Consider the following 15304-nt stretch of genomic DNA (forward strand, 5'->3'; position numbering starts at 1 on the left):
ACTACTTGATATTCCTAATTCTCTTAGAAGTGAAACAACTCGCCTTACTGAAGCAATTTTTTCATTGTAACTCTTTAGGCGATTTTCTTAATTGGGTGATTTTCACCATTCCCTATAGAAGTACAAAAAGGTAGTACAAATAATATATATATATATATATATATATATATATATATATATATATATATATATATATATGCTTTGATGAGAGATAGTGAGAGAGTTAGTCAAAGATCAAGAAAATGTAAAGACTTTAGAGGGAGAATTAAGTTTTAGAATAAAATATATTAACCTCTCCTAAGTTTTGAGAAAAAGACATGAATCTCACTTGAGATTTTAAACATTCGATCTCCCATAAAGTTTTCAAGAATTCCACATACCACTTCTAAAATTTGTCAAAAAGACATTGAAGACAATATACTCCCCTTATATTTGACAAAAAGAAAAGTTATTTGAGGTATAAATATCCCAAAAATAAAATGTCTGGGAAGGCCTGTATGATGTTTGAAATCTTAGGTCTCAAGATAGGTCAGTGTCTTTTACCCTAAGTTTTAAAGTTCTAAAGAGAAAAACTCAAAACTTAGAGAGAAATTTTAAAAAAGATATTTAAGGCTCTTAAATCTCACAAGTTGTTACATTTGAAAGCATTGATTTTGAACATTTGATTTAGATTTGTATAAATTTGAATAAAATTCAATATAATTTTGAATTATATTTTATCCAAATCCACACAAATCCAAAGGGTTAATTAACTTACCTATAAATATGCTGCAATTATATTTTCTCCTTACTCCTAGCATTGTACCCTCTTCACTTATAACAAGAATAAAATGGAATTGATTTATATAATTTTACATTTTTTGTTATGTAATTGTCATAGTAATTTGCTTGCAATTTATTTTGTCCGTGTAGACTAATTCTTAATTGATGATTTTTATTACTATTATTAGTGCATGAGGAAGTGATCCAAAATGCCATTGATCAAAAATGTTGTAAGCTTCATATTTTTGCCCTTGCCTTGAAAACAATCTTTCACCAACTCTTCATGAGGCACAAGCAATTCATGCATATATTTTCAAAAAAAAAATGCACTACTGAAGTGCTCAGAAATATATTGAAATAGGTGGAATGAAAATTCAAAGCAAATTGCAACTTGGATACTCAACCACACTGTAGAGGAAAAGAACAAGTACTTACCCCTCTGAACATCATCCTCCTAGCCTTTAGTGGGGCTGTAGTCGTCCTTGCACTGGAGCATTTTTTTTTTTTAAAGACATACAGAGAGAGAGAGAGAGAGAGAGAGAGAGAGAGAGAGAGATTGGCCAGATAATGGAAAAAACAAGGGATGAGAGAACAGAACATTGGATCTCTTTGTATAATTATTCATCTTTCAGGCATCAATAAATATTAGTACACCAACACAAGAAATAATGCTATAAATGAATCATTGATACAAATGAGGTGGTGGTGGTTTTAGTGTTATATAGAGAAAAAAAGAAATTGATGGAACAATGAATCATTACTGGATCCATCTATTGAAGTAAGTTACTATTCCTCTTCCTCTGCTGCAAAAATATCCCGGTTACAAATGGTAAGACATGCAACTTCCAATGGCTTAGGTCTTGGTGGAATGGTTTGCGAAGATAAAGTTTGCCTGCGAAAGTTGGACTCGTTTCAGAGAGTAAAAATGGTTTATTTTTCTGTATGCTGGTCATCACTAAAAGCCAAATCATATATCTCGCTGTAGGTATCTACAAAGTGAACATCAAGGCCTTCTTTGACATTTGCCGCAAGTTCGTCAAAATCCCGCCGGTTGGCTGAAGGAAATATTAAAGTCTTCACGTCGCTCCTCCTCGCAGCTATTGTCTTCTCTTTCACCTGATTTTGTGCAAGACAATTATAGGTTAGTATTGAAGATGCACAAGGATTCATGAAAAAGTGAAAGTACAATGCCATGATCAGCTAGTTGAAGACTTGTAGTTGGGTCAGACCCAGTAGAACTAATCCAAGTTTCCAATTTTGAACATTTCTTTGAATTTAGAAGAGAAATTTTAAAACTACACAAAAATAGTGAAGAAAAAAATCGACAATAAGAAAGCTGAAAAAATTCCATTTGTTGGAAACAAGTTTACATACCCCACCAATGGGAAGGATCCGTCCTGTTAGGGTTACTTCCCCAGTCATTGCTAGGTCCTTCTTGACAGGCTTCTTCATGGCCAAGGACAGGAAGGATGTGATCATTGTGCATCCAGCACTAGGCCCATCCTTTGGGGTAGCCCCTGCAGGAACATGGAGATGGAGCTTGGAATTTGCAAAGAAGTGATTATCAGGCACTTTGTCAAGCAATATTGCCCGAGCAAGAGTGTGAGCAATCTGGGCACTTTCCTTCATAACGTCTCCAAGTTGTCCAGTGAGATGAAGGGCACCTTTCCCCTCCCCTTCCTCAACTTGAGTGGTCTCTATATACAGAGTCGAACCCCCCATTGCAGTCCAAGCAAGACCCATGACAACTCCAACTGGCGTCCGCTCATAGATGCGATCAGCATGGAAAACAGGTTTACCAACAAAATCTGATAAGTTGGTTGAGTCGATAGAGATTTTTTCCACTGCACTGGTTACATCACTTTCTTGAATTTTCTGAGTCTCTATCTTTTCCTGTCAAGGATATTACAAGTATCAGCAATCTCAATGTGTGAACATGACAGACTTCATGATTGAAGGACATGGATCATGTTTTCTCACTTAAAATACCAAAAATTAATTTATGCATGTACTAATTGAGGTGAAATTCAGAAACCACTGTTTAACATATTGACTGACCAGATCCTTCACTAAAATAGGGATCCCTTGTAGGTTCACTGTTCACTAGAAGGGTGAGCAGGATTGCATCAAGGATCATAACATTCTACTAACCAAATAATTGGCTATTAAGTGTTCACAACTCAAAAATCACAAGCAGCTTATGCTAGAGCCCTAGCATGACAAAAAGAAGAACTGTTCAAATGGTTGCATTCCTAAATCAACGCAGCTTATAATGAAAACAGATATTAATGTACATTTAAACTTTAAAAAGACGTAATTTTTAACACAAGTCAGTCAACAAACAACTGTACAATATGAACATTAAAATTTTGCTAAACGAAAAGTCACAGCAAATAAATGTCAAACTACGAAGCAAGCCTCTCAACACTAATGTAAGCATCCAAACCGCCGTTTGTTCCATTAGTACATTATTATCACTAAGATCATTGTCGATGACTTCATTAAGCTCATCACAGAACTCATCATAACCATCGCCATTATTATCACCAAATGCATTAATATATATTCCATCTGCATTCTCAATGGCACCACTAAATAATCATCATCGAGCTAAATAAACTTCTGAGACCATAACTTCATTAGTATACAATAAACTAAATCATTTCCTAAGTTATCCATTTCTTGTATAAGTCATACCAGATAAAAACCAACACTATAAGGATAAGTAATTTAGTAAAGATTATAAAGCATAAATCTTATGATCCTACCCCAATCCTAGTACAATCGACCGATCTCACCAATCCTACTGATCCTACTGTGATCCTACAATTTGCAATCCAATAAATATTAAAATCATTTTGGCACGATCCAGATAGCAATACTAACCACCATGGTAAGAAGCATGCCTCATTTCAGTTTCTTGAGTATTATCTGAAAAGAGGAAAATGCAATTCCAATTTCTGGGTGACGGCAATTATTTTTCAACAAATAGTCTTTGAATCTCATCCTTGAACAGTTAAAATGGGGAATTCTCTTACTGATTCTTCAGAACTTATTGATTTGTAACACACCTTTGAATCAGTTGTTTGGTCAGTGGGGCTTTGAATTTCGTCTGCTGAGGGATATGGCTGTGCTGTATCAGCTTCTGCAGAGCTTTCAGGGGCCTTCTCTTTACTGCTATCCTCTACTAATTCAGCTGCAGTCTCAGTTACACTTGATTCATTAACACATTCAGGTTGAGCTTCATCAGGTTCCACAACCTCAACTCCAGCACCCGAAGGCTCATCCGTTACTCCTTGTCGCACAAGTTGCAAAGCAATCTGAAAGGCAATCAATTGAGTTTAGTATTAGTGCAATCTGAATGGAAATAAACTAAGTAAATCAAATCCATTGATTTCCACCCAAGCACAAAAAACCAAAATCAAATCCATTGATTTCTGCCCAAGCACAAAGAACCAAAATACAAGTAGGGGAGTTTGCTCAAATTTTTGTGGGTGGGAGGTAAGTAATCTGTCTATTAAAGCCAGATTGTTAACCAAACCTTGCGGTAAATTTTCTCAATGTGTTTTTGAAGATTCCGAACTCCTGCTTCTCGACAATAGTTTTCTATCAAAGCTAGAAGAGCTGCATCAGTCACTTCAACCTGGAGAAATTCAGTAATTAAAATTTAAATCAACACATTAGTAGAGCTTACAAGAATTACACAGGTCAGGGCCCAAAAGAAAATTTTATGCAAAGCACTAACAAAAGCAAGCATTCCCAGTTACATTCCCAGTTATACATTTTGAGACTCATATTCAGAGTCAATAATTCATTTTTCTTTTTAAAATATAATATAAAGACAAGTAGTTTCATCAAAATGAACTATATGAGCACAAATTTTGTTTCTAAATATTAGCGTGTGAATGTGTATAAGCACGCAGAGAGTGGGAAGAAAAAGGGCGGGGGAGAGACCTGATCAGGCTTGACACCGCAAGCTTCCCTAGTAGTCTTCTCCAAATAGTCTCTGGCAATATGCATTTTCTCATCAGTGATATATCCAGCAATGGCAATAACCTCCATTCTGTCCAAGAGAGGATTGGGTATCATCTCCACAACATTTGCTGTGCAGACAAACAGAACCTGCAAGAAAATATGTTTGTGCCATCATGACCATGTGCTGGTTATAATGTTATACATAGTGTTACAAAGTTATAATTTGTCATCATCTGGACTTATTCATGTGATCAAAGACATGAACGATGGAGGATGAGTAGGCTGCAGACAAAATGAATGGTCAAATGAATTCCCATTTGCAACAGGCTCAAAACAGAGGTTGGCATGAAATTGTCATCTTCTTGTCATGGTCTGAGATAAGCTCACTATGTTAGTAAAGGATCACGGCTACTTGTTGCCAAAATTAGAGTAGGGCCAAGTCTAATTTAGCAATGTTTCAAAAGGTGAAGGCATGAGGCGAGGCATTTTAACCCTTATGAAATAAAGTGTAAGCCTCTAGGCATTGAGGCATAAGCTTTTAGGGAATTTTATTTTTTAGATAAAAATAAGCAAAAAAATTACATATATTATTCAAAATAAATAAAAATTAAGATAATTACACAATGTTTAAACTCCTTGGTGATACAAAAAAATACGTACTTGAATTCAGTTAGTAAATCAAGCCAACAGATAGATATAACAGTACAAAGTTTAGATTATTTTCATGATCTAAGATGCATCTCTCAATTATTTTGGAAAGGTCGAGGTTCAAGAGTTTTAGAAATCAACTTGTATTAGGACACTCCCTTTCATATAACCATGTGAAGCCTCAGTGCATAATGTTTTGAACTTCTAGGGATTTGGCATTCAGATTGAATCTCAGGGTATTTTGGGCATGCCCTGTCTTGAGGCAAGCCTCAAAGACAGCCTTAATTAAGGCTTTTAAAACACTGCGATTTACAATTCCAACAAGATATTTTACATAACAGTTTTTTAAAAACTGTAGCAGATCAACTGGTCAATCCAGAAACTGGATATACATGTTCATGGCTCAAATGAGATTTTTCACTCTCCAAAATACAGGTCAAGCACAGAAAAACCAGAAAATTCGGCAAACTGTTGAGAACCAGGTTTTCACTTCTTCTGTGTCAGATATGTTTCTTTTACCATGACTCAAAACTAGAAGCATTCCAGTTGGTTTCCACAGATCTGATCGTACTGCTCCGATCAATCATCGTTGATCACTAATTTCTACAGGATTTTGTTTCATTTGATTTCATCGAGAAATTGTGAGCTTCAGGGCAGAGGGAGAGAGACTGCAACAGATCAAGGCTGGAAAGTTGAAGTGCCTGAAAGTGCAATTTTTGAGAGAGGGAGCTCAGAATAGAGAGAGATTTTGGACCCAAGAAAAGAAACAAGCAGAGAAGAACCTGTGGTACAGAGAATAAAGATTGCTTGCCTTTCGAGCCCCTCTTCACATTTTCCAAGAAAAAAATTGGAAGTCATGCGAACACTTTGAAGTTGAATAAATAAAAGTTTGTGAAACAAAATGGCTGCATCTGTGGGACTCGAACTTCTGCCACCAACTAAGAAGGCTGTAAACCATTAGGTCTAAAAACTTAGTTTGCTGTCAAGTAATTTAAAGAGATACTTGTTCTAACATCAGGGTCGGTCAAACCATTCAATCCACGAATCAGAATGCATAGGGTCCAGGGAAGGGGCAGACCACGATGGGTCTATAGTACACAGTCTTACCTTACACTTTTGCAAGAGGCTGTTTCCATGCCGCCAACCCATGACCTCTAAGTCACATGGCTACAACTTTACCATTGCGCCAAGGCTCCCCTTCCACAAACAAAAACTAAAGGAAGACAAAATTTTGATAGCCTGACAAGAAGTGGGTGGTTTCATTTTCTAAAATAGGTAATACGCAACAGGGAGATTACAGAAGAAATTGCTACAAAATTAGAAGCAGTGAGGTGAAGTAGAAAAGTGCTCGTAAAGTAACGACTGAAAGGGCTAAAATGCTGGGCTACAAAGCAACATGGTCAAATGACTCCAGCCAAAACAAAATTTTAAGAGAGACAATGGCAACAAAAGAAAATATGAAATAACAAATGAGTGCATCAATGAGAGGCTTCAAATAAATTCATTGAAAATGGTTCAACAATTACCAAAAAATGCAAAAATAGAAGCACTTTCACAAAGGTTTGAGGTAGCACACCAAATGGCTTCCATGTGACCTCAACTTTTCAAGGGTCTCAGTGAAAATCAGCCAAGTTTATTTCGTAAGTGAAAGAGGACAACTAACAAGAATGTGGTGCAAGGCAATTTCAAAAAAATGATAAAAAAATTTCAATGGTCAAATATTGTCCTTGATCCTCACAAGGGTCAAAAGGGATTCCTTCATCTAATCCCAATTTATGGGGATTAACCAATTAAGGCTCCGCTGATCTAAATTAGAGTACTGGACTGCACTCAAGTTTGAGCAATTTGAACGTCTAACCTAAGGAATTACCAGATTCAACAACATATTTTCCCCAATAAGATTTAAGACATCAAACCAGCCAGAGCCTAACCCATTACACTAGATTTAGAACTCAATTGGTAAAATCGCACAGAAATGTGTACTTCATCCCAATAACTAACCTTTGATAAGTCAATTGAAACATCAAGGTAGTGGTCTAGAAAATTAGCATTTTGCTCTGGATCAAGAAGCTCCAACATAGCACTTGCTGGATCACCGGCATGTCCCCTTCCCAACTGCCATTAAAAAAACAAAAACAAAAACAAAAACAATAAGATGCAAACTGTCATGAAAATTAAAAATAAAAATTTATTTTCAAATATAATGAACAAGAATAGTGCAAATGTAAGTATGCTATGCTCAATTTACAGAGGTCCATGCTTTGCCAATACGAAATCAAAGACTTTCATTCTGCATCACAAGCTCACAACCATAACATACCCCAAAAAACACTCAGCTGAATATAATGGAGTAAGCCAGCAAAATAATACCTTGTCAATCTCATCAATCAGAACAAGAGGATTAGCAGTTCCAACATTTTTTAGGCATTGAACCATCTTTCCAGGCATGGCACCAATATAGGTTCGACGATGGCCCTGAATGCAATTTTGGGGTTAAATGATGCAAGATGATATCCACATTATAACATTGTATAGCCATCTATTCATTATTCTCACAGAATCAGAAGTTTTCGACAACCTTTATTTCAGCAACATCAGCTAATCCCCCAACTGAAAATCTGTAGAACTTGCGATTCAAGGCGCGTGCAATTGAACGACCAATGCTAGTTTTACCCACACCCGGTGGTCCCGAAAGACAGATGATCTTTCCTGCGATGTCACACCTTAACCGGATTAAATTGTGAATGAGCATACATGTTTAAAACCAAATTACCAGGTGGAAGATAACATTCTGCACAGTAATTAAGTAAGCCAGGTTGTAGCATATGTTCCATACTTCCATGGAATGCAGATGCAGCCAGAACGACTGGCTCCTTAACAAATCAATAAATAAATAAATAAATAGATTGAACTTTGATAAAGTTTTTCATACTCAATTGATTTAACATTTTTTCCCTAAGTTCTTATGTGTGCAGTGATTAATTACATGCCATCACCACCACCCCCAACTGCCCCGGCCCCTGCAGGTCACCTATTTTATCCTCCCCTTTCAGGGCTATATGGAGAAGCACATGAGCCTAGGGATGGCAAAATGGGTTCATGAGTCGGGTTTGGGCAGGTGATAAACAAGTGAGTGTTAAACAGGTTTGGGCTTGAGTTGACTCATTTATTAATGGATAAATAACCTATAAATCCAAAGCCACCCATTTAATAAACGGTTACCCGTTAAACACCCGTTTAAAAATATAAATTTTTTTTTTTTTCTCTAACATTTCATCAAATTTGACTTAATTTATAAAATAAAAATAAAAAAGCAGGCACTCATTTAGTCATTTATTTTATTTTATTTATTTTAAAAAAAAATTGAAAAAAAAAACACAATTTAAATTTAAAAAACAACACCAATATAAATATAATCTATCACTTGTTTTTTGAGCATCATTTTTTTCTCTTTAAATTTTCAAACAAATCTAGTTATATAACTTGTAACTATAAAATATTATTGAACTGAAAGCCCAAAATAAAAAATTAAAATTATTAAATATTATTTTTTTAAAAAAACTAAAATTATTAAATATTGTTTTTTAAATGTAAACGGGCAACCCGACGGGTACACAACCCAAACTTGTCTAACATGTTTATTAAACGGGATGGGTTCATGGTGACCCGTTTATCCTCTCAAACCCAAACCCTGTTTAAAAGGGCAGGTAACAGGTCACCCATTGGGTCTTGACCCGTTTTGCCACCCCTACATGAGCCCATAATATACACAAGGCATACATCCTGAGAAAACAAGCTAAAAGATATAATGCTTGAGAATTTAGGACGAAACAAACGAAGTTTCAATTCTACTATCTTCCTGCACTCCATTAAAAATTTTTAGATAGAGCCATTTCAACCATACATCTGATTCAACTTATTGAAGATTCTCTCATTTCTTCATTCCAAATACACTAGGGGATAAAGTGATGAGGAATATTTCTCCATAAACAACTACCGTGTTGTTTCCGGTATTAATCTACCAGCCCAATAGAAAATCACATGAATCCCGCCCAGTAGACTCTAAAAAGAGAGAAAACAAATTTTCTCAACAACTACAAGCTACTTTGTCACACAAAAATAATTATAATCTAATGCTCCCACCATCTCCTTACACATCCTTGAACAGTGACCCTTTGTATAATACTGAATCACACCTAAAGTTCAAACAAACTGAAAGGACGAAAAGTTCACTCTTTTTGTCAAAAAATATACAGTTTTAAGGCAAACTAAATAATTATAAATTTAAAGAAAAAAAATATATGATATCATTAAGTTTGTACATAATAAATTATGAATATGAACGTTATAAATTACTTTCCAAAAAATTTACACATAATAAATTCTAAATATGAACATTGTAAATTACTTTTTAAAGAACACATTAAGTTTGACATGTGACATGTGACAAGATATGTCAGAGCATTTTGTTAAATAGTGCAGACAGACCAAGGCATTCTAAGCATGAATATTAAGTCTCATGCTCCAACTTGGAAGCTATTTGAGAGAGGGAGAAACTTAATTATTGATGATTGCACACGTGTACTGCAAAAAGGAAAAAACATGAAGTAATAAGATGACAACAACTTTTTATAGGCCATAAAATAATATACAACCCGCTGCTCCAGAAGGCCAGGGCCAACCATAGTTCCTCAAGAGGCATAACTAAGTTTCCAACATCAGCTTAAGTTCCAAGTTATTTCATCAACGCGCACCTACTTTTTGGTGGGCATCTAAGCATGCTAAGAAGAAGTTTATAGGTAGATTTCACTCTAACAAAAGAATTTATCATGAAGCTTTGAAACAAAACCAGAAAATCTAGTTAATCACAAGTATTTTTGTAAGGTTAAACCCACTGAAAGTGATAAAGGACTCTCTGTAATTCAACCACATCCTCATCAACAAACCCAACAAAAGCCTGAACCCACGTTTTCAAACTAGGCTAAGAGCTAAGCTTCAATTTCTTAGTCCAAGCTCAACTGAAGGTAAAGGTAAACTCCGATTGAGGACTCGACATGTACCACCCAATTTTTTTTGTTTTTTCAGTAGAACCTGCACCACCCAATCTTAATATACATAGTCGAGAGAAATCCAAATTTCTTAAATAAGAAAATTACTTTCCACACTGCATGAAATTCTTGAAATAGTGATCAATAAATCTGATTCCAATGATCTATAGATATTCCTACTTATTTTCATCACACAACTCAATTGGTGTAAATTTTTATTCGACGAGTCACACAATCCACAAGTCAATTCAACTATCTATGCATTGCTATCATATTTTGTAAAACACACTGCAAAGGTATGACTACTCTGTCAATGAAGCATGCAAAGGACAAAGACATGCACAGGAATTATTGAGCTGAAATGGAAACAGAGCCATGATGAGCCCTTGATGAACTGTAGAAAGACAGCCTTGATGAGCTATAGAGAGCCAGCTTTGATGTGCTGGAGTGTCGGTGCTAATCCCAGCTCATCTCATTGAAATACCTCATTAACCCTCATTACCCTCTTCCATTTATGTCCCATCTCCATCCATCTATATCAAATGGAGATGTGTGTGCGTGAAATGAGATGTGAATGTGAGTGTAATTGAGTTGAAGGTGAGAAAGAGAGAGAGAGAGGTGTGAGAAAGGGTGAGTTGAGTTGAGTGGAGTATAGGAGCCGCCTCCTCCTCTTGTATTTTCTCCCAAGTTTTAGTGGACGTAGGTCAGTTTGGATCGAACCACGTTAAATCTTAGTGTTCATTTTGCTTTTTATTTCTGCTTGTGGTGTGATTGTTGCTCCTAGATCCCCAACAATTGGTATCAAAGCCAGATCGAAGCAAAACCACCTAATCGAAATCTCTACCCAGTATCTCAAAATCAAGTTTTGAGCACACCAGTGTGTTCCTCTCGACGAGACAAAGCCAACGGTGCAAACCGGAGCTCTAACAGAGGTCCCACTATACACTTTTTGAGCCTGATCCCTATTTTTATGCTGACAAAGCACATGTATCTTATGTATACTATTTAGTAGATGAACGGGTTTATAAATCAACACACACATAAGGGGACTGAACATGGAAGCCAATGAAGGACTTAAAGCTCATACTCCTGACGTATTCCATGAAGAATGAAGAGCAAAGAAGAAGACATGTTTATTTTATTTTGTAATGCATTTAGAATTGGTCTGTAATAATGCATCCCATGCATGATATGGACGAAAAGCTTAGATGACCATAGACAGACCCTAGGGCACCTAAACTTTAATCAAAAAATCTTTTTCATAAAAGCTAAAATCAAACAAGGGTTTTTGAAATATCGTTAGGGTCAAAATCAGAGCAAAAACTGAGGAATTCACTGACCTTGATCGACCGACCAGTTCAAGTTATAGTCAGCTCAGTCGACCGACCACACCTTAGGCCAAAAGTCAAAGTTTACACCTTAGGCCAAAAGTCAAAGTTTGACAAGGGTCGGTCAATCGACCTCCAAACTTGGCTTTTCTGCCTTCCTCAGCCGATCGGCGCTTTCTGTTCAAAAACAACCTCAGCCAACCGGCCTTCAAGGCTCGACCGACCGGTCATTTGGCCAACCGATCAAACCTACAAAGAAAGGAAAATTGCCCAAGGTCAACCAACTAGCGATTCGCTTAGTCGACCGAATCCAGAGGAAAATTCAAATTCTTAACGTAGCTCAGTCGACCGACCCCTTGGTCAGTTGACCGACCCTCTCGGGTTGCCCTATTTTTTAACGCTTAAACGCAATTATTTTTTACTTAAACAAATCTAAAAGTACCCTCTGTGTCCCCAAACGGTCATATTTTCAGAAAATCTATAAATACCCTTTCATAACACAATTTTCAACTAATGCTTAGATTATAATTCTCCCAAATATTTTTATGCTTCAAATTTCATACTCTCTTATACTCTTTTCATTGAAAATCTTTTAAGAGAGCTTTTGATTTCTCTTTCACTCCTTTACTTGCAAATCCATTGTTTTTAAGGGATTGTTGAAAGAAGGTTTTTATTTGGGCATTCATTTCATCATTCAAAGCATATACTCTCACTTACATATTTGGTTTGAAAATCTTTTTGAGAGTAAGCTTAGAGGTTTCTCCACATATTTCCTTGATAAATATTCTTTGGAGAAACTTTATTTGGCTTGTGAATCTTTGTGCACATTCATTGCAAGATCCATAAGCTCATTTATGCTTTATTGCAAAAATCCTTTTTGAGCTTGAACCCTAGATCTCCTGCACTTAGTTTTAAAACATATTTTGGAGACATCATTTGACGGTTCTTGATATCTTTGAAAAGCACATATTTCTCATTTTCATCAAAGATCATATATATATTTATTTGGGAAAATCTCTTTGAAAGCAAACCCCTAGGTTCTCCTACTTTTTGTTGAAAAAATTTTTGGAGAAAATTTTATTAGGGTTAAATCTTTGCAATGCTCATCATATATATCTTTTTTCAAAGATTGCAAAACATTAGTGAGAAAAATACCCTTACTCACCTGAGCATATTTCATATCATGTGTGAGTGCATTTAGAGCTTTACTGTGTATACATCTACTTTTTGAAAAGCATTTCTTTGTACAAAAATCAGTTGTATTCCAGGCGTGACCTGAAGAGGGAGACTCACCCTATTAAGAGTCCCAAATTGGCTCAGACCCGGTTAGGAAAGCCAGGAGGTGCACCTTCCCGTTAAAGGGTGTACGGTTTGGTTCCACCCAGAAAGTGAGCCGAGGTGTCTCCGCCTCGTAAGGAGAATTGGTTGTGGCTCAGCCCCATAATTTGAGCTGGGGAGTCTCCGCCCCGTAAGGAAAGTGTAAGTGACGTCGCTCTGCCCGATTAAAGTGAGCACATAGTGAAATCCTTGAGCTGCTAGCTTAAGGCGGAGATGTAAGCAGGATTGGCCGAACCCCTATAACAAATTTTGTTTCTTTCTTTATTTTCCGCACTTTAATTTCTATACATGTATGTCTATCTATTTATTGCTTTAATTGTTTTACATACATGCATTGAATATCTGTGGAATTGGTAACTGCTTAGAAAGACCCTAAGTTGCGAAATACTGCTTGTAATTTGAATTTAACGTAGGAAAAGTTTTAAATATCCAATTCACCCCCCTCTTGGGAATACACCATTCCTAACACCCACAAGCCCACACGCGCCCCCACATGCTTCCAGGAGTCCGCAGCGTCTTTACACGCCTTCACGTGCCACTAGACACGCCCTCACGCGTCGATTAGCTCACGGTGTGTGTTGCAACTGTGACGTCAGCGTCCCGTCAGCGCCACGTCAGCGTACATGTCAGTGCCTCTTCAGCAGCCGCATCAATGCCACATGTCATCCAGTAAGCTGCCACGCCAACGGCTGGGACCACCGTACCACGTCAGCTGCCAGGTCAGCAACTGTGACCCACTTTGCCATTTCAGCTGCCACATCATCATCTGGGCCCCACTTGCCACGCAGCAGCCACGTTAGCAATCACGGCGTCAGTAACGGCATCAGCATATTCTGTTAAAAGGGAGTATATTCCGTTAAGTTTAACAGAGCTTGACAAGAAAGTTTGATTAGGTTTTTTGGAGCCATTTCAAGTCTGTTTTTCAAACGAGTTGAACCATTTCCAAGGTTTTCGTCCGTTCCTGATCCAGTCGTGTTGTCCGTTTGAGCTGATTTCATCTCTAGATAGGCGAATCGAGATGTCGAACGAAAAGAGGTCAAAGATTGAGATGTTTGACGGCACCAATTTCAGTTTCTAGAAGATGCAGATCGAGCACTACTTATTTGGTACAAAGTTGCACTTACCACGAGTGGGAACTGCTTGACCGAAAAGCTCTCAAAGTTGTCAGGATGACGCTAGCAAAGTCTGTCGCCTTCAACACCAAGCACATGACAACCACCAAATCACTTATGAATGTTTCCAACGTGTACGAGCAGTCAACAGCCACCAATAAGGTACACTTAATGAAAAAGTTATTTACCAAGCACATGCCCACAGGTGAAAGTTTTAGCAAACATCTAAACAATTTCGACGAATCGTCAAATCAACTCACCTCAGTTGAAATTACGTTTGACAGTGAAATTCGTGCCTTACTAATTCATAGTCAGTTGCCTGAGAGTTGGAAAGGTATTGTTATTGCGATCAGTAGCTCCACAGGAAAATCAAAACTGAAGTATGTCATTAGCATGATTTTGACGGAAGAGATCAGGATGCAGTCAAACAATGCGTCCACTTCAAGTTCAGCCTTGAACGTGAAAAGACAGGGGAAAAATTCATGAAAAGGAAGTGGACATTGACAATCAAACAATCGCGGCATATCTAAGACCAAGCGGTCTAGATCCAGAAATCCCAGAGGTTTCCAAGGCACAAAGAACATAGTGCTGGAACTGTGGAAAGACCGGGCATTACAGAAATCAATGCAAAGGTCCAAGGAAAGAATATGAGGCAAAGACAGAAGCAAATGTCGCTTCAGAAAGAGGTGATATGTTGATATGCTCTTTGGAGGGCAAGAAGGAGTCTTGGGTCTTAAACTCTAGAGCCTCATTTCATGTCACTTGCAGTAGAGATTGCTTGGAGGAGTATACACCAGGTGACTTCGGTAAGGTATACCTTGGCAATGATCAACCTTGCGACATAACCGGCAAAGGAATTGTGAAGATCAAGATGAACAGGTCTGTATGAAAGCTAAAGGATGTCATATATATTCAAGACCTGAGAAAAAACTTCATCTCGGTTGAACAACTAGCAGATGAGGGATACACCACAACATTCATTTGTGATGAATGGAATATATCAAAGGGTGCACTGACAATTGCACGAGGTAAGAAAAGTAGAATACTTTATGTGACCTCTAATGCTTGCATGTCTATTTCAGTTGCTATAAGA

The 15304-nt window shown here is 37.2% G+C and overlaps 1 protein-coding gene across 1 annotated transcript in view; it reads right to left on the reverse strand.

Moving 5' to 3' along the window:
• Nucleotides 1-1346: 1346 nt before the first annotated feature.
• The window catches only part of LOC131154546 (lon protease homolog 1, mitochondrial), a 48663-nt gene continuing 34705 nt past the window's right edge, over nucleotides 1347-15304 (reverse strand). Inside the window, exons 13-20 of the mRNA XM_058107374.1 lie at nucleotides 7964-8094; nucleotides 7756-7860; nucleotides 7387-7500; nucleotides 4717-4884; nucleotides 4304-4405; nucleotides 3834-4082; nucleotides 2137-2655; nucleotides 1347-1878 (exon numbers count right to left, since the gene is read on the reverse strand). Of these exons, the coding sequence (XP_057963357.1) occupies nucleotides 1693-1878; nucleotides 2137-2655; nucleotides 3834-4082; nucleotides 4304-4405; nucleotides 4717-4884; nucleotides 7387-7500; nucleotides 7756-7860; nucleotides 7964-8094 (1574 nt within the window). The 3' untranslated portion in view covers nucleotides 1347-1692. The remainder of the gene's footprint in view (nucleotides 1879-2136; nucleotides 2656-3833; nucleotides 4083-4303; nucleotides 4406-4716; nucleotides 4885-7386; nucleotides 7501-7755; nucleotides 7861-7963; nucleotides 8095-15304) is intronic.

This window comes from Malania oleifera, chromosome 4 (genome assembly GCF_029873635.1).
Source record: "Malania oleifera isolate guangnan ecotype guangnan chromosome 4, ASM2987363v1, whole genome shotgun sequence".
In the NCBI taxonomy this organism is placed as follows: Eukaryota; Viridiplantae; Streptophyta; class Magnoliopsida; order Santalales; family Ximeniaceae; genus Malania; species Malania oleifera.